This window comes from Hyperolius riggenbachi, chromosome 3, assembly GCF_040937935.1.
Source record: "Hyperolius riggenbachi isolate aHypRig1 chromosome 3, aHypRig1.pri, whole genome shotgun sequence".
Classification (NCBI taxonomy): domain Eukaryota; kingdom Metazoa; phylum Chordata; class Amphibia; order Anura; family Hyperoliidae; genus Hyperolius; species Hyperolius riggenbachi.
In genome coordinates, this window is record NC_090648.1 from 413,768,688 (window position 1) to 413,795,143 (window position 26,456).

The 26,456-nt window shown below is 43.1% G+C and overlaps 1 protein-coding gene across 1 annotated transcript in view; it reads left to right on the top strand.

The window, feature by feature from the left end:
* Window positions 1-26,456, top strand: part of HSPA4 (heat shock protein family A (Hsp70) member 4) — a 92,231-nt gene that overhangs the window by 51,056 nt on the left and 14,719 nt on the right. Inside the window, exons 6-15 of the mRNA XM_068277476.1 lie at window positions 3,221-3,354; window positions 5,844-6,088; window positions 8,970-9,046; window positions 9,476-9,627; window positions 20,085-20,191; window positions 21,649-21,782; window positions 22,230-22,411; window positions 22,816-22,902; window positions 23,173-23,325; window positions 24,464-24,589. Of these exons, the coding sequence (XP_068133577.1) occupies window positions 3,221-3,354; window positions 5,844-6,088; window positions 8,970-9,046; window positions 9,476-9,627; window positions 20,085-20,191; window positions 21,649-21,782; window positions 22,230-22,411; window positions 22,816-22,902; window positions 23,173-23,325; window positions 24,464-24,589 (1,397 nt within the window). The remainder of the gene's footprint in view (window positions 1-3,220; window positions 3,355-5,843; window positions 6,089-8,969; window positions 9,047-9,475; window positions 9,628-20,084; window positions 20,192-21,648; window positions 21,783-22,229; window positions 22,412-22,815; window positions 22,903-23,172; window positions 23,326-24,463; window positions 24,590-26,456) is intronic.

The following is a 26,456-nucleotide window of genomic DNA, read 5'->3' on the forward strand; positions in this document are numbered from 1 at the left end:
AATGTGGTACATTCATTGTATAATGCCCCATCTCAGAGTATCCCCAAATACCCCGTTATGGAATAATACAATTCTTGATCAACTCACAACTACACAATTCCTGACCCAATTTGGATAAAGGGCATTTCCCAATTATCACACATCATATCCAATGGTACTTAAAAGGTTTTCTCTGAGACTATCAAAATCCATTATTCTCTTCTGAACAACTATTCCGGTATTTTCAATTAAAGAGAACCCGAGGTGGGATTTACTTATTGCTAGTGGGGCACAGTGGCTGGTTGTGCACACCAACACCAGCCTCTGTTGCCCCATGGTGTGCCTCCAAGACCCCCCTGCGCGCCGCTATACCCCCCGCAGTGCTGGCGACACGCGTGTCGCCAGCACAATGTTTACCTCTCGCCTGTCTGTTAGCGCCGCTCCTCCGTATCGGCGCTACCCGCCTGCGTCCCTTCCCTCCCGTTGATTGGAGGGAAGTGATGCGGGCAGGTAGCGCCGATACGGAGGAGGCAGGGGAGTGGCGCTAACACAGGCGATAGGTAAACATTGTGCTGGCGACACGCTGCGTGTCGCCAGCACTGCGGGGGGTATAGCGGCGCGCAGGGGGGTCTTGGAGGCACACCATGGGGCAACAGAGGCTGATGTTGGTGTGCACAACCAGCCACTGTGCCCCACTAGCAATAAGTAAATCCCACCTCGGGTTCTCTAACTTTTTGGGGCCAGTTCGCCTCGTAAGTCCTTTAAATAACTGTATGAAATATCAATGCACGGAGGGCGCCGTCCGCCGGCTCCCCGCATCTCAATGTGCCCCCCCCCCCCTCTGGCTGGTCCCGACCCCACAGCCCGGGTCGGGCTCTCCTTCCTCCAGTAAGATGGCCGCCGGAGCTGGCCGCGGCTGCGCAGTCCGCATATGCGCGAGTGCGGCTGCGCAGCTCTAGGGCCTCCCCCGCGATCCACGCTATAGGCCGTATCCTGTTGCGTGGATCGGGCGGAAGGCCCTAGAGCTGCGCAGCCGCACTCTCGCATATGCGGACTGCGCAGCCGCGGCCAGCTCCGGCGGCCATCTTACTGGAGGAAGGAGAGCCGACCCGGGCTGTGGGGTCGGATGCGGCGGGGGGGCACATTGAGATGCGGGGACCCGGCGGAACGGCACGGAGGGCGCGGACAGCGCCCTCCGTGCATTGATATTTCATACAAGTATTTAACTTTTTGGGGCCAGTTCGCCTCGTAAGTCCTTTAAGGCATGCATTCCACCCTCAATTCAGTAGGGGTTTAGTGAATAAGCAAACGTCGGAATTTGAAGATATTCTTAGAAATTAAAATCTTTAAAACTTTCTACGCTCTACCAGCATATATTACTCACAGAGCCTCATTCCACGGTCTATAAACAGCCATGGTCCAACTTAATTCCAACCATTGATGATGATTGGGAAAATGCCCCCATAAAACCTTTCGAATATCCAATTGCCTCTAAAGATAAACTAATTCAATTTAAAATAATACACAAAGGCCTATATGACTCCTAGTAGACTTGCTAGATTCCACTCCTCAACTTCTGCTTCCTGCTGGAGATGTGGTGCGGAATTTGATCACATTTTTTGGCTATGCCCTAGAATAGCTTCACAATGGAAAGAAATTTGTGAGTACATTACAAAAATAACCAAAATAAGGGTTTCTCCTAAACCACTACATTGCCTCTTGGGGAAGTGACGGCCCTAGCCCCTAACAGACCTCAAAGAACGCTCCTGGGTTTATTATTATTTTATTACAGAAAAAGCATACTATTACAGTGGAAACAACCTGATCCTACATCGCTCTCATACTGGAAAAACCTTGTAAATTCATTCCTACACCTTTACAAGGCAGCATATATTGCCAGGAGCTGTCCTGCCAAATTTCAAAAAGTTTGCGGCGTATGGACAAAGAATAAGGTAACGCTCTCGTCCGATTAAAATATTCTACATTTTAAAACAAGTTTCAAACAAAACTCCCTTGAGATGATCTATATCTACATCATATATGACTCCTGTTAGAAGAAACTGAGTGTAATATAAACCCCAACATTTGGTAGCTTTTGTGTGGGTTAAAAAAAAACTATCTTCTTTTGCCTAAAGGGGTTTGGCTTGAGGGGAGGAGGCTGATATGGTATATTTAAAAATGCATGTTGAAAATATTAGGAGATGCATTGTTATAAGATACTTTATCGCACTATATATAACAATGATACCAAAAACATTATTTGAAAGTTGAAATTACAATATATGCAGCAAACTTGTTAATATACAGCTCTTTTTACGGACCTCTTCTTGATATTCGTATGTTTATAATCCCCAATTGTTTGTTGAATTTATATGTATGTTTTCTTTTTCCAAAACAACCCGAGGCAGAATTTTTAAATCTTAATAGGACCCAGAGGCATGTCATGTGCACAATGACATGCTTCTGAGTCCTTCTATTGCAGCTTCTAGCCCCCCCCCCCCCCTGAAAGTATTACCAGGCTAGGGACCATCTGCTTGTCGCTATCCGTTCTGTTATCTGAGGCTTGTCAATCAGCCTCCTCCGCATTGCCACCTCTGTTACAGGCTCTCCCTGCCTCTGCTAGCTTCCTGCAGTAGGAAGTCAAGCCGCGACCAAGGAAGCTTCAGGTAAACAGAACAGCTAGCGACAAGCAGATTGTTGCTAGCCTGGCGATTTATATTCAGGGGGGACAGGAGAGCTATGGGGGGGGGGGGGGGGGGGGGATTAGTAGCGGCGATAGAACACTGAGGCATGTCATTGTGCCCATGACATGCCTCTGGGTTCTATTAAGATTCAAAATTTTCTTCCTTGGTTCTTTTTTTAAAGGAACAACAAAAACGTTGCTGCTCAGCATTGTAGAGGGAAGCCTCTTGATGCTCCAGAGACCTCCCCAATACACCTGGAACTTTGAGCTAAAATTATTTGAGTCTGTTATTGTATCTAACCATTTTCTGTAAACTATCCATAGCTGTAAGAAGGGAAAAAAACAATCCACTATGATCTTTCTAACAATCACACTGATACTATGTCTAAGAAGAACTGCACATCTGCTGGCTCCTAATTTGAACAGTCTATTGAATTATACTTTTGCTTTATTTGGTTATTTGACTGCTTGACTCACCAGCTTATAAAAAGTGTAACACTCCTGCATGGAACATGGTTCATTTTATTTTTTTTTCCTTTTCTTTGTGTGAAAATCAAGTGGCACTTGCATATGGGATTTATAAACAAGATCTGCCTGCTCCGGAGGAGAAGCCACGGATTGTTGTTTTTGTGGACCTGGGGCATTCTGCATATCAAGTCTCTGTGTGTGCATTTAACAAGGGAAAGCTCAAAGTAAGCCACAGGTTTCATTTAATATTATTCTATGTATTAATGGCAGTCACCTTTTCTGTACTAGTAATAAGAGAATATAATATAATGCAATAAATGTTTCAGAATTTTAGTGGTTTCTGATTTTTGCATGGCTTGGGGTGAATTTTGCTTTTTTTTCTTAGTTTGCGCTTCCCTCGACTGCAGTCATGTTTGCCTCCTTTTGTAAAATATGACTTAGTGTTGAATCAGATGATGTCAGTTGTTTTGTTGGTGAGTCACACGTATATCACTCCAGGTGCACAAGGCAGTGCCAGGGAGGAGTAAAAGCTTCCCTACCATGTCTTGTTTGATTTTGTTAGACAGATTTCAGTAAGATTCTGCAACCTATAAGGCCTTATTTTATATAGAAGTACAAAGTTCGCATTATACAACTACTTCAATAGCTCTTCAGTGGAGCTTGGCAACTTTGAAAAATTTATAATACTTTCTAGATGCCGTGAAGTCCATTTTTTGACTCTGCAGCTGTTTGTATCATTGAAAGTTAGTTGACTTTCCTTTCCCTAAAGGGAACCCGAGGTGGGGTTCTGACAATGCTAGCTGCACACAGAGGCTGGGTCTGCCTATACAGCCCAGCCTCTGTTACTATCCCAATCCCCCCTAAGCCCACCCTGCGCTCTGCAATCCCCCATAAATCACAGCCGCCCTGTCGACACACAGCGTGTCGCAGCGGGCTGTGTTTACCTCTATAGTGTCAGTCTGCTGCTCCCTCCGCCTCCTGCATTTCTCCGGTCCCCACCCGCGTCCCTTCCCTCCCCGCTGATTGGAGGGAAGGGATGCGGGTGGGGAACGGAGCTATGCAGGAGGAGGAGGGAGTAGCAGACTGACAGTACAGAGGTAAACACAGCCCGCACAGCGCGGCTGTGACATATGGGGAATAGCAGAGTGCAGGGGGAACTTAGGGGGGATCTGGATAGCAACAGAGGCTGGGCTGTATAGGCCGACCCAGCCTCTGTGTGTAGATAACACACCTCAGGTTCTCTTTAAAGGGCACGTAGGCATTTTGAAAGGCTAGGTTGGGCATCTTCAGTGTATCCATGTCTGTTCTTTTTATATTAATGAGTTGCATGCCATGTCACGCTTCACGTGACTCCAATGTTTACACCATCCAAGCCGGCATTATCCTGGTTTCCAAATAAGGAAATCCACATTCGAACGCCACTACTTTGGCTGTGAACAAAGTACAAGCGCTACACCAATGGATACCACTAAAGAAAAGCTGCAGCAAAGATGCTCTAGTCTAGACAGTAGATCAGACTAATCTATCCAAAAAACTCAACACAAGCAGGGTAGCCGACAAAATTCATTGTGGGCTGTACAATCAGCTTTAGCAAGCAAAACCCTGCAGTCCTCAGTGCTCTCAAAGACAAGGTGACCATCACCAGGGATAAAAGCAATGGTGGATCCTGTATAACAGGGGCCCATTAAATTACAAGCCTTGAAGCACTAGAAGTGCTAATAATACAAATAGTAAAAACCTTGAGATGCCCACTCTCTAGTCAGTTCTGACCGGTTTCGGCTTTAGCAGTCCTCTGGGGGTTGCTAGAGAGTGGGTACAGTAGTGGGCTATATAGTAGGATATATAGTAGCTATTTGTGGTATCAATATTGTTTGAGTACTGCAATTCATGTTGCATTGTGAACTGATTCAGAGGTCCAGAGGCCCCTTGTAAGAAAACGGCAAAGTCTTTTTGAAAGGTGTTCTGTGTGTACTTCATACACACAGCATTTTCTGTTTTAAACTAATCCTTCACCACCCTCCTGCATCAGCCTTTATTTTATTTATTTAGCGCCAACATATTACGCAGTACTGGACATTTAAGTTTACAGACAATATGTAGGGGTGACATACAGCAATAAGACCATACAGGAATACATGCAAACCAGATCACGCAGTACAATATCAGTACTAGGTAATGCTTAGTCAGTCACTGGATGGGAGCATGGAGATTAGGCTAGTCGAGTTTACTCAGATCCATAGGATGGATGTACGGTAATAGAGGTGCATGTACAGGCAGGAGGCACAAGGAAGAGGACCCTGCCGAAGGCTTACAATCTAGAGGAAGAGGTAGGGACACGAAACGTAGGGGACCAGAGTTCAGCTGCAGGTTTAGAGCACCAGTGCGGGGGTAGGCCAAAGTGAAAAGGGGAGTATTAAGGACCTTATTGAAAATGTTGGAGGAGGAAACTCTAATGGGGGGGGGGGGGGGGGGGAATGGCCCTTACAAAAGATCTGTTATACAGGAAGATTTTTTTTGGGGGGGGGGGGGGGGGGTGAGATCCTCCTGAGAAGTATTGTTGTTGGAGGTAATAAACAGTGTATTAACCCTGACCGTAGTTTGCCTTAGTTCCCATAACTTATGCAGTAGGTAACTAATTGTATGTCATTCTCTGCAGTGTTAGTTTCACATGTCCTTTTAAGTATAGTCTCTAATTTGTCCTTATGTTTTTCAGGTTCTAGCTACTGCCTTTGACCCATATGTTGGTGGTAGAAAGTTCGATGATGTTCTGGTTAACTACTTCTGTGAAGAGTTTGGCAAGAAGTACAAACTAGATATCAAGTCTAACATTCGGCCTTTGCTGCGACTTGCTCAGGAATGTGAAAAGCTCAAGAAACTGATGAGTGCAAATGCTTCAGATCTGCCTCTAAATATTGAATGTTTCATGAATGATATTGATGTTTCTGGAACAATGAACAGGTAGTTAACCCACATTTGCTAAACCTGTCCCCCCCCCCCCCCCCCCCCCTCTGAATGAAGTCCCCCCCCCCCCCCCCCCCACCCTCTGAATGAAGTCTGTATCTCTGTGAATTTAATGCACACTTTCATTGGTCTATTTACATGGGTGACTAGACTTTCTGCCAGATGACTGTAAGGGCTAGTACACTCCTAGTGCTTCTCAGCGTTTGAAAAAGCTGTAGTGATTTCTAAGAGCTTGGCTACTGTACAGTGATATGAAAAACTATTTGCTCCCTTCCTGATTTCTTATTCTTTTGCATGTTTGTCACACTTAAATGTTTCTGCTCATCAAAAACCATTAACTATTAGTCAAAGATAACATCATTGAACCCAAAATGCAGTTTTAAATGATGGTTTTTATTATTTAGTGAGAAAAAAAACTCAATCTACATGGCCCTGTGTGAAAAAGTGATTGCTCCCTTGTTAAAAAAATAACTGTGGTTTATCACACCTGAGTTCAATTTCTGTAGTCGCCCCCAGGCCTGATTACTGCCACACCTGTTTCAATCACGAAATCACTTAAATAGGAGCTATCTGACACAGAGAAGTATACCAAAAGCACCTCAAAAGCTAGACATCATGCCAAGATCCAAAGACATTCAGGAACAAATGAGAACAAAAGTAATTGAGATCTATCAGTCTGGTAAAGGTTATAAAGCCATTTCTAAAGCTTTGGGTTTCCAGCGAACCACAGTGAGAGCCATTATCCACAACTGGCAAAAACATGGAACAGTGATGAACCTTCCCAGTAGTGGCCAGCCGACCAAAATTACCCCAAGATCGCAGAGAAAACTCATCCGAGACACCACAAAAGACCCCAGGACAACATCTAAAGAACTGCAGGCCTCACTTGCCTCAATTAAGGTCAGTGTTCACGACTCCACCATAAGAAAGAGACTGGGAAAAAACGGCCTGCATGGCAGATATCCAAGGCGCAAACCACTTTTAAGCAAAAAGAACATTAAGGCTCGTCTCAATTTTGCTAAAAAAAACATCTCAATGATTGCCAAGACTTTTGGGAAAATACCTTGTGGACCGACGAGACAAAAGTTGAAATTTTTGAAAGGTGCGTGTCCCGTTACATCTGGCGTAGAAGTAACACAGCATTTCAGCAAAAGAACATCATACCAACAGTAAAATATGGTGATGGTAGTGTGATGGTCTGGGGTTGTTTTGCTGCTTCAGGACCTGGAAGGCTTGCTGTGATAGATGGAACCATGAATTCTACTGTCTACCAAAAAATCCTGAAGGAGAATGTCCGGCCATCTGTTCGTCAACTCAAGCTGAAGCGATCTTGGGTGCTGCAGCAGGACAATGACCCAAAACACACCAGCAAATCCACCTCTGAATGGCTGAAGAAAAACAAAATGAAGACTTTGGAGTGGCCTAGTCAAAGCCCTGACCTGAATCATATTGAGATGTTGTGGCATGACCTTAAAAAGGCGGTTCATGCTAGAAGACCCTCAAAGCTGAATTACAACAATTCTGCAAAGATGAGTGGGCCAAAATTCCTCCAGAGTGCTGTAAAAGACTTGTTGCACGTTACCGCAAACGCTTGATTGCAGTTATTGCTGCTAAGGGTGGCCCAACCAGTTATTAGGTTCAGGGGGCAATTTCTTTTTCACACAGGGCCATGTAGGTTTTTATTTTTTTTATTTTTTTTTTCTCACTAAATAATAAAAAACCATCATTTAAAACTGCATTTTGTGTTCAATTATGCTATCTTTGACTAATAGTTAACGGGTTTTTGATGAGCAGAAACATTTAAGTGTGACAAACATGCAAAAGTATAAGAAATCAGGAAGGAGGCAAATAGTTTTTTCACATCATTGTATTTCTATGGGCTTGTGCACACCAGAGTGATAGGTTTTCCCATTCACAAAATCAGGTCCTGCAGCATTTTGGGAGCGGTTGCACTTCAGTGTTAAGTATAGGGGATGGTCAATGAGATGCAACTTATTTAGAGTTGATGCAACATTATGTACACCTGAATCTGGGAGGATATTGAATGATGACCATAGTGGGCTAATTACCTCCTCCTTTGTTTCCTGATGCTGATCCTTGACTCTGGGTTCCTCCCATTACTGTGCATTGCCCTCGTCTCTTCGAAGCCTCCCAGAAGTTCCTCCAAGCAGCGATGAGCAACTCTAAACTGCACATTCACTAGTTTTGAACTGCACATGTGCAGTGAAAGAAATCTGTCATGGGCAAGCCCTTACCTCTGCTGTGCACGTTCTGTATGCGTTGAGGAACTTCCAGAAAAGACTGAGCAATCCAATTGTACGTAGACCAGAGACAGGGAATGGGAGGGATCCCGAAGACTGAGCAGCAACAGTAGTCTATGGAAGAGGTAATCTAGCTGCCATGGGCTTCATTCAGATTCCACCCCCCCTCCCTCCCCCACCTGTGATTCAGTGTTATGTTAAATCGTTAAATATTGCGTGTAGTGTGCTGCATCTGTTTCTTCTCTAGGAAAACGTCTGAATTTGTTTTCTGTTTATTTTTGCAAGAGACCTAAACAAGCTTTTATGCAAGTTTAACATTTTTCTGCTCAGTGCATTTTATCTTGCAGTAGAAGCAGTTAAAAATAAATTGTTGTTCATCTGAGCATTGAGCTAAGGGTTTTTAGCTGATCTTGATGATGTTCTCAGCATTGAAGACCTGGCAAAGCTATACAGCCATGTTTGCAGAGGACAAAAATATTCAGTGTTATGGAGTTGTGTGTATGGTGATATAATCCACATATTTGACTTTTCTTTGTGTGTGTGTGGGGGGTAAACTTTTTTGCTTAATGATTGCACCAGTGGATCTATAATTTTTCATTTTTTTTTCCCCCTAAAAGGGGTCATTTTGAAGAAATGTGTGATAGCATACTGTCTCGGATTGAAGCTCCTCTGCGCAGCGTCTTGGAACAAGCCAGTAAGTAAAACTGATCAGTGAATTCATGGGGGGGAGGGGGGGGGGTATGGGGAAGGTGTAAAATGCTCTAGCACCTAGTATTTGGTAGCCTCCCAGTATAAGTAGATAGACAGACAGATGTGACACCCTGCTTAGGTTACCAGAGGAGCCCCAAGTCTTGGGTTGCTATATGTAGCCAAATGGAACCCCAGTATCTGTAACAAGAGGAGCCCCTAGTATTTGGTAGCAAGATGCAGCCCTCCCGGGGATAGGTAGCAAAGTATAGGGTGTCTTCTCTCGCCCCCCCCTGCACTACAGGTAGCCAGATGACCCACGCAGTATACTGTAGATGGAAAGAATGTACTATATCAATTAATCTGAATGTAATTTTGAGATTACAGAAGTCATGATTGTGGCAATTTCTCTCACTTAACTCTTTGTTTCCAATAGAGCTAAAAAAGGAAGATGTTTATGCAGTAGAAATAGTTGGTGGCGCTACACGTACCCCTGCTGTTAAAGAGAGAATAATGCGATTCTTTGGTAAAGAAGTCAGTACAACGTTGAACGCTGATGAAGCAGTAACCAGAGGCTGTGCATTACAGGTACCTGGTCCTTTACTACCTTATTTAGGCCTCTTGCGCACTGCGTCACTCCACAGTACGCTTCCGCGCTATGTAAATTGGTGGAGACTTTCACGGTTCAGTCGACGCAGTGCACAGGGTTGTATGAAGCCTTATTTTTGTGATGCTTGCATCGCAAACCTCAGGCGTGCAACTGGCCTTAAACTTCTCTTAAGCTTTTGCTTCTGAATAGCATGAGAGGTTTAGAACATAGGTCAGGTTTTTCTATGGCTGAACAATTAAGTCCTGTTTGCACTCCACACAGTGTCTGGCGAAATATATGGATGCCTGGGCCGATGGCGCCCTTCAATAATCATCCTGGTGAGAATGCTGCAAGCTCTAAAGGCAACATAATGCATTAAAGGGAACCTAAACTGAAAAGGATATGGATTTTACCTTGAAAATACCAGTTGCCTGACTCTCCTGCTGATCCTGCGTCTCTAATGCTGGGAATACACGGGTCTCTTCTGGCGCTCAAGCGGCAAAACTATTGAGCAGTGATCGAACATGTCGAAAATTATCTATTTAACCATCTAATTGGCTCAGAATCGAGCCGTGTATTCCTAGCATAATGCTTTAAACAGCCCCTCAACAAGCCTGAAGATCAGGTGTGCGCTGACTGAAGTCAGATTGGATTAGCTGCATGCTTGTTTCAGGTGTGTGATTCAGCCACTACTACATACAAATACTTTCAGCAGGAATGACAAGCAACTGGTATTGTTTAACCCTCCTGGCGGTATAAAAAAAATCCGCCAGGAGGGAGCGCAGCAGGTTTTAAAAAAAATTTTCTTTCCTATATCATGTAGCGAGCCCAGGGCTCGCTACATGATAGCCGCTGCTCAGCGGCATCGGGGGGGGATGCCGCTGAGCAGCGGCTATCATGTAGCGAGCCCTGGGCTCGCTACATGATATAGGAAAAATTTTTTTTTTTTAAAAACTGCTGCGCTCCCTCCTGGCGGATTTTTTTATACCGCCAGGAGGGTTAAACAATACCAGTTGCTTGTCATTCCTGCTGAAAGTATTTGTATGTAGTAGTGGCTGAATCACACACCTGAAACAAGCATGCAGCTAATCCAATCTGACTTCAGTCAGCGCACACCTGATCTTCAGGCTTGTTGAGGGGCTGTTTAAAGCATTATGCTAGGAATACACGGCTCGATTCTGAGCCAATTAGATGGTTAAATAGATAATTTTCGACATGTTCGATCACTGCTCAATAGTTTTGCCGCTTGAGCGCCAGAAGAGACCCGTGTATTCCCAGCATTAGAGACGCAGGATCTCCGATCAGGAAATCCCGTTCAAAGAAACGGGATTTCCTGGAGGGCTTCCCCCGTCGCCATGGCGACGGGGCGGGATGACGTCTCTGACGTCGGGACGTCATTGGGAGTCCCGGGCCACCCCTCGGCGCTGCCTGGCACTGATTGGCCAGGCAGCGCACGGGGTCTGGGGGGGGGGCATGCGGCACGACGGATAGGGGTGATCGTGCGCGGGGCGGCGGCAATCAGTGTGCTGGCGCAGCTAGCAAAGTGCTAGCTGCGTCCAGCAAAAAAAAAATTAAACAAATCGGCCCAGCAGGGCCTGAGCGGCACCCTCCGGCGGCTTACCCCGAACTACGTTCGGGGTTACCGCCAAGGAGGTTAAAAGGAAACATCCATATCCCTATCAGTTAAGGTTCCCTTTAAAGGACAACTGAAGCGAGAGGGAAACGGAGGTTGCCAAATTTATTTCCTTTTAACCTCCCTTGATGGTTATACACGTCAATACAAAACCTGCTTTGAACAGTATTGACGTGCATACACGTTAATACTCTCCTGCAATGTATACTAGACCCTTGCTTGACACATTTTGGCAAGTTACAGGAAAAAATGTTATGATAATTAATTGAATCACTTGAAGAAATTGAATGCTAGGGAGGTTAAGCAATACTAATTGCCTGGCTGTCCTGCTGGTCCTCTGCCTCTAATACTTTTAGCCATAGACCTTGAACAAGCGTGATGCAGATCAGGTGTTTGACATTGTCAGATCTGGCAGATTAGATGCATGCTTGTTCCTGGTGTGATGCAGACACTACTGCAGCCAAATAGGGCAGCAGGGCTGCCAGGCAACTGGTATTGTTTAAAAGAAAATAAATATGGCAGCCTTCATATTCTTCTCACTACCGTTGTCCTTTTAAAATGTGGTTTACACTTTGCTATAATTAAAGGGAATCTGGAGTGAAAATAAACTTATGATATAATGAATTGTATGTGTAGTACAGCTAAGAAATAGAATATTAGTGGGTCTTGCATGTTTTCCAGTACGGGAAGAGTTAAAATTTACTACTTTATGCAAAAGAGCTTCTCTGAGCTCTTTGATTAATTTTGTCAGAGGGCAATGCTATTTTCTGGAGTACTTCTACATCAAAGAAACGATGAAAGACCATTTCAGATATGATTTTACTGCAGAGTAGTTCAAAGGGTAATTAGCTCTGCTCTGTTTCACAGTTTAAAATGCAAAATGTAGTTTGTAAACTGCAAATATTAGAGAATAATGCTAAAAAAAAAAAAAACCTATATGACTGAAATAAAAATTTAACTTTTTTTTTTCTTTGCTTATAATGTTCTATTAATTATCCATAATAAACATACAATTCATTATATCATAAGGTTTTTCTCGCTTCAGGGTCACTTTGTTAAATTTGTTAAGAGAACATTCTCACTTAGCTTTATATTATTATTGAGGTATCCTAGATGGGAAGCAAGGGGAAATCTCTGCATGAATTTAGTAATGAGTCAAATTGACCTAGACCTTGTCCAGTGGCACAAACTGTTCACTCACTTGAAAAATGTAACTAGAACTGCAGCAGTCAGAGATGTGGTTTTGAAGGTGGCCCTTCGTTGGTATAGGACTCCAGCCCGATTACATAAAATTTTCCCATAGACCTCTAATTGCCAGTCCGAGGGCACTATGCCTCATATTTTTTGGGATTGCTCAGTGGTTGGAGTTATATGGACTCGGGTACAGTATTTTGTAGGGGGACTTTTCTCCAAACAAATTTCTCTAACTCAGATTCAGACATTGCTTCTGGTTCCAAATGGCTCTGTCCCTAGGAATTGGAGAAGAGTGCATATTATGCCTTGCTTAGTGCTGTACGTTGGGTAGTGGCCCTTTCTTGGAAGCAGACAATTCTACACTTTGATCAGGTTTCGACCAGGGTGAATGGCATTATGCTTGCAGACTCTTGCATACCATGAACGATTGGATTGAGATATATCACGAGCATTGAGATAGTTGGGCACAGGCACGTCTCAGTGATAGACTGTAAATGGCTTAACATTGTTTATAGTTTATGAACAGTTAATGGGCATCTATTTTGTTCTGGACAATACTGTTCTTCTGCTTCTACTTTTTCAGTGTCCATTTTTGATAGCTTTATAAACTTTGACCCTATTCCGCTAGGCACCTTATTACTAGGTGCTATCTCCATTAAGGACTTTTTCAATTACTGCTGAATGGTGTGTTTTTTTTTTGTTTTTTTTTATTTGCCACCTTTCATGAGCAATACAACTTAGTGAAAATTTAGTAATGAGTTTCTAAACCATACATTTCAAAAGGTGTTTTTATTTCCTTTTGTGTCCATAGTTAAAAGATCCCTCTTGGTGCCATGACTCCCTGTACAAGTGTTAAGGCTTTGGAATGCTTTAACACTAATTGAGTGTGGATATAACTCTAATAAAAAAAAAAAAAATTTTTTCCATTGCCTGACAAAACTAAAACCAATGTTTGAATGGAGTCCTACTTAAACCAGTTCAGCCTTCAGTCGTTTTTCACTTTATGCATCCGAGCAATGTTCACCTCCCATTCATTAGCCTATAACTTTATCACTACTTATCACAATTAACTGATCTATATCTTGTTTTTTCCGCCACCAATTAGGCTTTCTTTGGGGTGTACATTTTGCTAAGAGCTACCTTACTATAAATGCATTTTAACAGTAGGAATAAGAGAAAAAATGAGAATTCATTGTCAGTTTTCGGCCATTATAGTTTTAAAATAAAACATGCCTCCAAAATTAAAACCCACGTATTGTATTTGCCCATTTGTCACGGTTATTTCACCGTTTAAATTATGTCCCTATCACAATGTATTGCGACAATATTTTATTTGGAAATCAGAGCATTTTTTCCGTTTTGCATCCATCACTATTTACAAGCTTATTAAAAAAAAAAGAGAGAAATATTTCATCTTTACATAGATATTTAAAAAGTTTAGACCCTTAGGTAAATATTTTTTTTTTTTTTATAGTAATGTTTTTGTTTTTTTCTATTAAACATTCTATGTGGGCATTTTTGGGAGGGTGGGATATAAATAGTGTTTTATTTGGGGAAATATTTGTGTATTGTTTCTTTACTTTTACTTGTAGTTTTACTTTTTGGCCACAAGATGGCAATCTTGAGTTTGTTTACATGATGTCACTCTAAGCGTACAATGTACGCTTAAAGGGACATAGCTTCAGAAAAAGCGTAGCTTCCGAGAGAAGCTGTCGCTTTTTCAGCGGGGGAGAGGAATCAGTGATCGGGCACCATAGCCCCGATACATTGATTCCTGGGCTACCGAATCCGCGGCCGGGAGTGCACGCGCGGGAGCGCACGTGGCCTCCTGGACGTAGTTACTACGTCTTGGAGGCATAAATGGTTAAAATGTGAAGTGACCTAAAGTTAGTCAAATACTTGCCTATGAACAGGGAAATCTCTGGATCATTTAGAACCTTTCCTGTGTACTCTTTGTTCTCTTCATGGGAAGAGCGATCGCCGAAATGACGTACCATGGTCTCTTACAACTTCTAGAACGATGTTACCTCAAACCGTAGTGGGCTGCAAAACCTTGATATACATAATCCGGACTACTAGTAAACAACTTTCAGTGACAAAATGTAACTAGTTTTTTGGTGCTGCAAGGTTTTGGCCCAGAGAACTTTCCCACCACCCACCCTTCTCCATGTGAAATTGGCTCTTGAATGGTAGACATTAACCACCCTGGCGTTCTATTTCCCCAGGATTTCCGTGCAAAAAGTGGTTAAATTAATTTCCCATAATTTTCAACCAATTTTTTTTTTTGCAATCTTTTTTTTTTAATATTGAATTCAATACAGGTTATTGTATTGAATTAAATTTAAAAAAAAAAGTGTTTGCTGCGAGATTTTGATGCTGTGTGACACTGGTTCCATCAACGCCGATCGACGGGGGACATGTGATCTCCATGGGAGAAGCAAAATCCGCCAAGGGACATGGAAGAAGGCACTGGGGAAGCTATCAGAGGTACGCGACGAGGGATCAGCATGCCAATGGTGAGTATACGACCCAGATGTATAGCCAGGTGTAGTTAGCCAGATGTATAGCCAGGTGTAGTTGGCCAGATGTGCAGCCAGGTGTAGTTAGCCAGATGTATAGCCAGGTGTAGTTGGCCAGATGTGCAGCCAGGTGTAGTTAGCCAGATGTATAGCCAGATGTATAGCCAGGTGTAGTTAGCCAGATGTGCAGCCAGGTGTAGTTAGCCAGGAAAAGTTTAGCCAGATGTTTTGCCAGGTACAGTATATAGGGAGCAAGATGTTTGCCAGGTGTATAGGAGACAGATGTGGATGTGCAGCCAGGTGTAGGGAGTCATATGTATAGGGAGCCAGGTTTGCGGGTGCCTCTGCCCCCCCCCCCATTGTCCCCGATGCCCCCTGACTCTGGCCGGGTGTCCCTTCTGTGGGGAGGTTCCCCTTCTGTGCTGGCTGGTAGTGGCCGGTGGGGATCCCCTCTGTGGGGGGGGGATCCCCATACTGTGCGTGCAGGTGGCTGGGTGGCCCTTCTGTGTGTGTGTGGGGGGGTATCCCCTTCTATGGGGGATAGTCATGGTCGGTCGGGGACACCCCCTTCTGTGGTGGGGGGGAGGTGAGTGTCCCCATCTATGAGGGCTGTGGGTGGCCTCTCCCTCCTCTTCCCCCCCCCCCATCCCTTCCGATCCCCCGTGCCCCCCCCCCCCCCCCCCAGTCCCGTGTCTCCCCCCTGTCAGAAGCCCTGATCTACTACTCACCTGAGGGCTTGCTCCTGCGGCGGAAGCGGCGCACTTCCTCCTCCATCGCGAAGTCTCGTGTTCTCTGTAATTACTGTACGCGGCTTGGTGACGTCACCAAGCCGCGTACTGTAATTACAGAGACCGGGACTTCGGCGATGGAGATGGAGGGTGTCCATCTCGGCCAGCGCAGGAGAAAGCCCTCAGGTGAGTAAAGCAGGGCTTCTGACTGACAGGGGGGAGACACGGGATCCGGCGGGGGGACACAGGATCGGGGGTGAGGGGGGCACGGGGGACAGAGAGGGAGGAGGGAGAGGCCACCCACAGCTCTCATAGAAGGGGACACCTACCTTCCCCGCGCACAGAAGGGGGTGTCCCCGACCGGCCAAGACCAGCCCCATAGGGGGGGATACCCGCCCCCCACACACACACACACTACAGGGTCACCCGCACGCACAGTACGGGGATGCCCCCCCTCCCTCCCCACAGAGAGGATCCCCGCCGGTACCGGCCACTACCAGCCAGCACAGAAGGGGACACCCCCCGCTGCACAGAGGGGATCCCCGCACCAGCCACCCGCAGCACAGAGGGGATCCCCGCACCAGCCACCCGCAGCACAGAAGGGGAATCCCGCACGCTGCTGAGCACATTCTCTGCTCCGATGGTTGCACAGGGATTGCCCAGGGTGGCTGGATGCTAGTTCTGCACGCTGTGGGTAGCACAGATCGCTACCCACAGCGTGCTGACAGGCATCCAGCCATCCTGGGGAATCCCTCTGATGAGGGAAAAGTGCAGCCGGCGGGGCAGAGAAACAAGAAATCTCCCTGGCAGTATTGACGAGCTCAGCTCGTCAATACCGCTTTCAGCAAGTTTTTCCTGGACGAGCTGAGCTTGTCAATACCACCAGGGTGGTTAAACAGCTTTGTTTAGTGGTGCAAGGTGCACGAGAGCCAGTATAGTAAAATCTATGCCACATCAGGCTTAAGCAGCCACAAGCGTGGAGTAGATTTTACTATGTGATGTCCCCAAATGGATGAGAAGCCTTTGAAGAATAATTGCTATGATCTTGCATTATAATTGGGTTAATTTTAGATGTATAATATAGGCCATTGATGGCTAACCTTGGCACTCCATCTGTGACAAAACTACAAATCCCATCATGCATCTGCCTCCCCGAGTTATGCTTAGAGCTGTCAGAGTATTTGCAATGCCTCATGGGACTTGTAGTTCCACCACAGCTGGAGTGCCAAGGTTAGCCATCACTGATATAGGCTATTGGGAAAGCCATCTTTGCGCGTCTGGTTGGTTCAGATGCCACTTACTACCTTCAGCTGTTTTTTGTTTGGCATCTTTTCCTGTTTGAGCCATACAGAATTGTGTATTACGGCCTGATGAAGGGCGATTTATAATACAAAAAAAGCCCGAAACGAACATGTTGTTGCCTCTAAACGTATGCCTGTCACAACTATTCATCAAGCCAAATCACAATACCAGTCAGTTCTTAATATTGTAAAAAAAGGAAGAACCAAGAGCCCAATATGGTGTAGCAAGTCTAGGCAATTGGTAGAATGTGTGAGTAGTGTATATATATGTGTGTGTGTGTGTGTGTGTGTGTGTGTGTGTGTGTGTATGTATATGTATATATATATATATATATATATATATATATATATATATATATATATATATATATATATATATATATATATATATATATATATATATATATATATATATATATACACTCACAAACCCGGGTTACCTCCAGGCAACCACTGTATAAGCAGGTGAGGAGATTGACCTGTCTTCACTCAGGATTAGAAAGTCGCTCTCTGTAGACGTGAAAAAAAGGGGTATCCCCCTCCACCATGGGTGGATATATAGTGTATTATAGACGGCGCCAAAAGGATAAAAACAATATTTAAAATGTTTAAAATTGCTTAGGAGGCAGTGGTGGACTTACCTGATTTTTTTTTGCGATGTGTCAGTTTTCTAATTTTTTGTACTACAAGATTGCACTATAGTCTTTTTCAATAGTAGTCCTTCTCTAAAGAAACAGGAGTCAGCACTGAGTCAGCCACTTAAAGAGTAACTGTCAGGCTGCAAAAGCTAATTTAGACCTCTATCCTCCTGTATTAAACAGTTTAGAAGGAAGCCAAAAAGGCAATACTGAAGTTAAAAATCTCTCTTACTTTTGATGTGTGCTGAACAGCAAGGCTGTTATTCCCAAGCTTGTAAGGAGGACGACAGGCTGCAAAGCATTCTGGGGCTGCTTCTCCCCAGTGCACTACCTTGGGTCCTCCTCTTTATTTCCCTAACAGGCCCTAAGGCTGTGAGAAGTTACAGGCTCATATTACAGCAGCCTAAACTCACAGCACTGAAAAATCACAGGCACAAGTTCTTAGAGTATACTGCATGAGTCCTATTGTTCCTATTAATATTCACTGCACAGTAGCGTTGTCCATTACGATCTTTTTTGTGAGTGGAGTCATCAGGAAGCAGGGAGGATATGACCTCACAATTGGCTTCATAGGAGACAGACAAACATGGAACCTGCCATGAGCTGTCAGGAGCATCATTCTCTGCAAATACTATATAAAAATTCTGTGAAATCCAAACGTGGACAGTGAAATGCATATGTAATGTAAGTACAGCCAATATTTAGCTACTGATATGTTTTTTTTTTCTCTGAGACCCTATACGTAACAGCTCCTCTTTAAATACCTGATATTTAACTCTTTTTCAGGTAGAGAAAGAAAAAAGTAACACAGCATAGTTATTTGTGTGCTAGGCACTGTACATATGTCTATCTCACTTGTTACATGTCACTTCGGGTAGCCTTTAATTTTATAATGTATGGCAAAGCTGGACAAATGTGTTCCTATTATGACTAGGAGTAGTGTCTAGTGACAAGATCTTGTAGCCTGGATGACAAAGGGGAGAGTCTTACTAAGATAAGTGCATTTTAACCTAAGCCATCCCCTTTGGTTCTTGCCATGTGGGTTTGATGTCACATTTAAGGATCGCATAGGACTGGATTTTCTTTTGAACTTTTACAGCATGTGTAAAGGAGATGCAGTAGCAAGGTTTTCTTGCATCTAGAAGTGAGCTCCTATGTTTATAACTAAGCTGCTGGATACAGATCTCTACTGTACCTCAATATTATTTGAACACTTGGTCAGGTACAAACTGATTTTATTTTATTTTTACTCCCAAACTTTTTAGGAACTCGCTCCAAGATTTTGGGAAGATTTTAATGATTCTTAGGTTTGTCATGGCTGGGGAACCTCTGCCATAGTGGGGAACATCATAACTAGGCTTTGCAGTCATTACATCCTTAACCTATTTTGGTTCCTGGACGTAGAAACTACGTCCAGGAACCATGCGCGCTACCGCGGCCGATCGCGCGCGTGCACGCGCGCTCCCGGCCCGCGGTTCGTTAGCCAGGCAATCAGTGAATCGGGCTATTGTGCCCGATCACTGATTACTCTCCCCTGCTGAAAAAGCGACAGCTTCTCTCGGAAGCTTCGCCTTTTCTGGCTGTTACCTCCCCCATGCCTCGCTCTAAGCGTGTTTTACGCTTAGAGTTACGTCATGTAAACAAACTCATGGCCGCCATCTTGTGGCCAAAAAGTAATACTATAACCAAAAGTAAAAAAAAATTAAAATCAACACACATTTACATTTTAAACCTATTGTTTACATCCCACGCTCCCAAAACTACCCCAAATAAAATATTTAATATAAAAAAAAAAATTACAATAAAAAAACAAAACATATGTAAATATTTACCTAAGGGTCGAACATTTTTTAAATATTAATGTAAAGATGATATAGTTCTATATTTTTTTTATTTTAAACTTGTAAATAGTGATAGATGCAAAACAAAAAAAAAATGCACCTTTTATTTCCGAATAAAATATTGTCGCCATACATTGTGATAGGGACATAATTTTAACGGTGTAATAACCGGGACATATGGGCAAATACAATACGTGACTTTTAATTATGGAGGCATGTATTTTAAAACTATAATGGCTGAAAACTGAGAAATGATTTTTTCCGTTTTTTTTATTTTTTTTTATTCTTCCTGTTAAAATGCATTTACAGTAAAGTGGCTCTTAGCAAAATGTACCCCCCAAAGAAAGCCTAATTGGTGGCGGAAAAAACAAGATATAGATCAGTTCATTGTGATAAAGTTATAGGCTAATGAATGGGAGGTGAACATTTCTCAAGTGAAAACGACGGAACGCGAATGGGTTAAGCAAAAACTGTAATATTTGGGTGGGAGCATGTCAACACTGAGTGCTTGTCTATATCAGAAGTCTGTATGTTTCTGTAATGTACTTTGGAGTTGGCCTTCCATAGAAGTTCTTTGATAATATCTGTTTCGCTTGTCTTAGTGTGCCATACTGTCCCCTGCCTTCAAAGTGCGAGAGTTCTCCATCACTGATCTAGTACCATATCCAATATCTCTAAAGTGGAATTCGCCAGCAGAAGAAGGGCTGAGGTGAGATTTAGAGCATGCTGTATGCATTTTGTTTTCTTGCCGTAAATTGCAGATAACTTTAACATTGGAGTTGTTTCCTATTTTGGGGGTGTAACTATTCACTTTGTTTGTGTGTGTGTATGGCTACTTTCACAGTGGGAATTGCATTCCCTGTAATAGCAGGAACGCAACAGATCAGGAAAGTGGCGCCGCACGTTATCTGACAAGATTAAACCGCAAACCATCCACCACACTATGAGCGTCACTGAAGTGGTGCTATACAGTGCTGCAAACCGTCTTACAAAGCGGACGTTATGCCGCAACACACCACCGTGGATGTAGCCTAATGGTGTAGAGAAATCTAGCTTTAATAGTGAATGCACAGTGAGTAGATCTTTACTCTTCATGTTCAGTACTAGAGATGGTCAATGAGATGCAAATAATTTTTGGTTGCATGCATATTTAATGCAGATTGTATGCAGAATGGAACTGGTCCAATCACATGCAGTTCCTGCAGATGTTGATTAGCCCAATTCCACGCTCCATACAATCTGCATGCAAACTGGAATTTATTTGCAACGACTTGTCTGCTCAGTATCATCAAGAGCTAATAGGTGTTTCATCCACTTTCCCCAACATACAAGGTTTATTTACGGGACAGGTACAGTTTGAGATGCATACATTTAATGATGCTGCCCCAATAATTCAGACCGTGCCACGTTATGAAGAGGAATTCTGCTGAGGGAAAATTAAATCAAAGGCAAATGTCAGAGGCAGAAAGACCTTAACCTCCTTAGCGGTAACCCCGTGCTGGACACTGGGTAAGCCGCGCAGGAGCATTTCTCAAGCCCCGCTGGGCCGATCTGCATAATTGTTTTTTTTTTAATACACGCAGCGAGCACTTTGCTAGCTGCGTGTTACTCACGATCGCCGCTGCCCCGCGCAGATTCGCCGCTACCCGCCGCATCAGAGGGTGCCCCCCCCCCCCCCGAGACCCGTGCACTGCCTGGCCAATCAATGCCAGGCAGCGCTGAGGGGTGGATCGGGACTCCCTATGACGTCGTTTACGTCATCGCGGGCCGTCGCCATGGCGACGGGGGAAGCCCTCACGGAAATCCCGTTCAGAACGGGATTTCCGGATGGGCATATGCACTGGCGGCGATCGACACATACGGGGGGACGCCGCAGGTAGGGGGGGGGGAAGCATGTAGCTAGCGCTAGGCTAGCTACATGCTAAAAAAAAAAGTTAAACCCGGGAATCATACCGCCAGGGAGGTTAATGGAGTGTAATACATGTGTTGGTACCAGTTAGTTTTTGTGTCTGGGAAAGGCTCTCGTTAACCCATTTTGAAGTCTTTAGTCAAGAGTGTTTAACCACTATAATGAATATATTTACATTATTCATCAGGGGACCATTTGATGCTCTTTCGTATGTGTATATCCATTGTTCACTCAGCCAGTAAGATTTGTTGTTGCAGTGATTGTGAAGTGTTTCCCAAGAATCATGCAGCTCCTTTCTCCAAAGTGCTGACCTTCTACAGGAAAGAACCTTTCACTTTAGATGCATACTACAGTGCACCCAAAGAACTTCCCTATCCAGACCCTTCTCTAGGTAAGTGGTGCAGTTTTTTTCATGGATTATACAAAGTAATGTGCTGTGAATCTGTTCAGATAATGCAGACAGAGGACCTTCTATATTTACAGTTAGCTGCATAGTAATATTTTGCATCTACAAATGGTGTGTGTGTGTGTGTGTGTGTCTACTTATCCTTATTCTGTGTTGAGTAAAACTACATTAGTGGATTAGTACAATCTGATCGGATACCAAGTGTTGCAATGTGGTGATCCAGACAAATGGACAACGGGGAAATATTTTTTTCCTGATCTACTAAAGATCAAATGGTGTATGAGCAGCTTAGCACTTCAGTCAATTTGTCGCTATGGGGTCTGTTTTACTTCTCACAGAACACCAACATGCACAAATTAACTAGTTATGAATTCAAAGTATGGATATGTGAAAAGCCATTAATTTCTATGCAAATTTTTGTGCTCTTTTCAGGCCAATTCCATATACAGAAGGTAGTTTCCCAGGCTGATGGCACTAGCTCTAAAGTGAAGGTGAAAGTCCGTGTAAATGTTCATGGCATTTTTAGTGTATCTAGTGCATCCCTTGTTGAGGTTCACAAAATGGACGACTCTGAGGAACCCATGGACACTGACCAGACTGCAAAAGAAGATGAGGTAATCTCTCTGATCCTTTTTTTCTGCTTTAAAAGAGAACCTGAAGTGAAAGGGATATGGTGGCTGCCATATTCATTTCCTTTTAAACCATACCAGTTGCCTAGTAGACCTGCAGTAGTGTATGAATCACACACCTGATACAAGTATGCAGCTAATCTTATCTGACTCAGAGCATGTGATCTGCATGTTTGTTCAGAGTCTATAAATGTCAGCCTCCTTCATATTCCTCTCAGTTAAGGTGTACTTTAAACCTTGTGTACATTGGTGATTTGTGCAGATGCACCTGTGCAGTACACCCTTGCTGATGGGTCTCAAACTTAACACCTGTGTGAACAAGGATGTAGTGTAGTCCAATCAAAGTGATTTTATGCTTCTAATATAATATGTTCATATATTCTTAACAGAAAATGCAAGTTGATCAAGAGGAGTCTAAACAAGAAGATTCTCAGCCCACACAAGCAGAAACTAAGCCTAGCACTGAAGAAATGGAGGTGCTTTGAATTTCTTTTCTTTATAGTTATTCTGTAGACTACCCACTGCTACATTATATTTAGGTTGGCATTAGTGCTACTTTATCCCTACACCATGTTGACTAGCACTTAGCTTCATTACATGCACGCTTTCAAAAGCAGTTTGAAGAAAGCGAAGTTAAGAAGTGGCATCAGTGCATCCCCTTAGATCACTGATGTCTGTAAGGTACCTGTTTGTGTATCAGTTGATGTTTAGTTTTATTTTTCTAATAGCTTAATAATCTTTGCCAGACTTCACAGGGTACACCCAAGGACAAGAAGACAGATCAGCCTCCACAAGCCAAGAAAGCTAAAGTGAAAACCAACAATATTGAGTTGCCCATTGATCATTACCCTCCATGGCAAATTGGACGAGATATACTGAACTTGTTTGTTGAAAATGAGGTTTGTAAATGTATTATTTGAAGTGTCCCAGAGCCAATATGTATAAACTATTGTTTTTTTTTATCTATCCCCTGCACTCAAGCTGTACTTTGCAGGCAAGAGTTTTATGGCTGTGCTTTCTAATCAGTGAGGATTATGCTACAGTCTTCCTACCTCAGGACTGCAGAGGAACTGGCAGTTGCATAGCTGAATTTTAACCCTTTCAGACGGAAAAAATAAAAGGAACAGACTAGTTCTTTGTGTGTGTGTGGCACTGTACATACAGGTCTATCTCATGTCATATGTCACTTCGGGTACCTTTAATGCTGAAATGACAGATCAGATTTTCATTTAAGATTACATATCCAAAGTAATCATTATTTTGGAAGATCTTTAGAAGGCTATTTATTAGTATGAAGTTAGTCTGAAAGGGTTATATCAAATCTTTGCTCCATGTATGTGTTTGTCTCTTCGTTTCATGTGACAAGTTTTGCCAATATTTAGCCCAACCGCTTTTCACACAACTGAATGCTGCTTCTAAGGCCTTGAAGTTTGTGTGAGGCTGAGGTCTGGGTGTTGGCTTAGCTGGCATGAATACAGTAGAGTGCACTACCTGTAAAAATGGTTTAAAATTTATTTATTAGATGTAGAAGATTATATTTTATGGAGTATAATTCTATTCTGGTTAGGCTCAAATACTTTTTTTTTTGGGCAATACCGATCCTCTTATTTCTGCAGTGGTACCAGTTACCATATGCAATTTTGGCCACACTCTCTGAAATTTATTTTTTCCTTGCACAGTGTACCATATATATTTCTAATTTGCTCGGATACCTTTGTCTAGATGCCCACAATGCTTCTATATATCTGGCAAACTTACTTATGTTCATGGGTACTATCATCTTAAGAAAGTGAAGAACCTATTTAGCAAAATATGAGACAAACCTCCCGTAGACACCCCTCCCGCTGCTTTCCTTAAGCGGGAGGGGCATGTGATCACAGCTCATTTATTACTATTTTCTTTCATGTAAAATTAAAGTACTTGCACTCACCTTTACCAGCAAAACCATAATTAAGTTGAGCAGTTTTCTCTGTTTATAAACTAGCCAATGTCTTTAACTGAGTGTTGCACATTAACCTTCACCCTCTCTTCTCACAGGGTAAGATGATAATGCAGGATAAACTGGAGAAGGAGAGAATCGATGCCAAGAATGCCGTGGAAGAATATGTATATGAGATGAGGGACAAGCTTTGTGGCCTTTATGAGAAATTTGTTAATGAAGATGTAAGTGGAGCCTCTAACTTAATCCATCATAAATTGCTCACTGATGATACAATCTTGGTTGTACAAACTAAATGGAGTAGAAGGGAAAACTGAATATAGAAGCAAGTGAATGTACTTTGAGTGGATACTTTAGGTCAGGGGTGTCGAGCTCAATTACATAAGGGGACAATATCTAAAACCTAGTCTAAGTTGCGGCCCAAATTGTATATAATCTCAAACTAAGTGGTGTACCTATGGTGGGGGGCCCACTTCTCCCCCTTCTGCAGAGTAGCACAGTTTAAGATTTACCTGCTTCAGGGCTGTTTCGGGTCTCCTCTGATCTTGCCGACATGCTCTATGCTGCATACCTCTGGCTCCAGATGCATGTCATGTGATCAGGGCTGGAGTTGTGCAAGCACAGAGCATGTGGCCGCCAGGAAGAACAGAAGAGACCAGATGCAGCGCTGTAGTAAATATAACACTGCTCCACCTTAAGCTGAAGTTCTTTACAAGGAAGAGATAAAGTTTTTTTTTTTTTTTTTGTTTTTTTTTTTTTTTGGGGGGGGGGGGGGGGGGTTGGGTTGTACAAGAAATACTTCAGGTTGGAGTTCTTGCGAGAATACTGGACCATGAAACAGTGATTCAGAGCTTAGGCTCATGATAAATGCCAGATTTGCCCAGGTTTCAGTTTGAAGAGAAAAAACGGTTATAATACACCTTAAAGAGGAACTCCAATGAAAATAATGTAATAAAAAAAGTGCTTCATTTTTACAATTATGTACAACTGATTTAGTCAGTGTTTGCCAATTGTAAAATATTTTAAATCCCTGATTTACATTCTGACATTAATTACATGGTGACATTTTTACTGTTGGCAGGTGATGTAGCTGCTGCATAGTTTTTTGGCAGTTGGAACCAGCTGTAAACAGCTATTTCCCACAATGCAGCAAGGTTCCCAGACAGGAAACTGCCAGGAGGACGTACTCAAGAGTTTCTTGTGGGAGGGGTTTCACCACAATCAGTCATACAGCGCCCCCTGATGGTCTGTGAAAAGGAATAGATTTCTCATGTAAAAGGGGGTATCAGCTGATTGGGATAAAATTCAATTCTTGGTTGGAGTTTCTCTTTAAATGGGATGTTGAGGCTGTCATATTTATATATGTTTCAACAGTGCTAGTTGCCTAGCAGTCCTGCTGAATTTTTTTTTTTTTTTTTTTTTTTTATATAAAATCATATGCCAGCCAATAAAGCAATGACATTTCACTTCAGAACTATAGCAATTGGTCATCCCAGTGGGTGTGGCCACATGTTCGGTGGGAGGCCATCTAGCAACAGTTAATGGAACAGGCATAATTACTAGTAGAGCAATAAGAAACAAGCCAAAAGTAGGTGTAGGTAAAATTATCAATCCAGAAGGTTACCTGAAGTTTCCCAAGTCCGTTACATGGGCAAATTGAAAATGCAGAGCTACGCATTACATGATCACAATAACCTTCTTGTGAACGCGGTGTGCTTTGTTACTGCGCAGATTTAGGTTCACAAAGTGGTAACTGGGTGAGTACGGTTTCGTTATTAATTTTTTTTTTTTTTTAAATTCCATCAAGTTTTGAATCTGGATGATACTAATTATTGGCTAACTTAGAGATGAATGAACAGCCAATAGATGGTAACATCCTGATTCAAAACTTCTTGCTGTTACTGATAGCTAACACTGTACAATACCCTACTGCTTTATTTTCCTTTAAAGAATTAAAGGATCAGGACTAGTTCACTGTGCTCAGTTGCGTTGCAGAATAGTTTTGCATGTCAGCTCACTGCCCATACAATTCTATGGGCCTGTTCACAGTACTACGTTGTAACTGATCGCATTATTCTAACTCACTGCAGG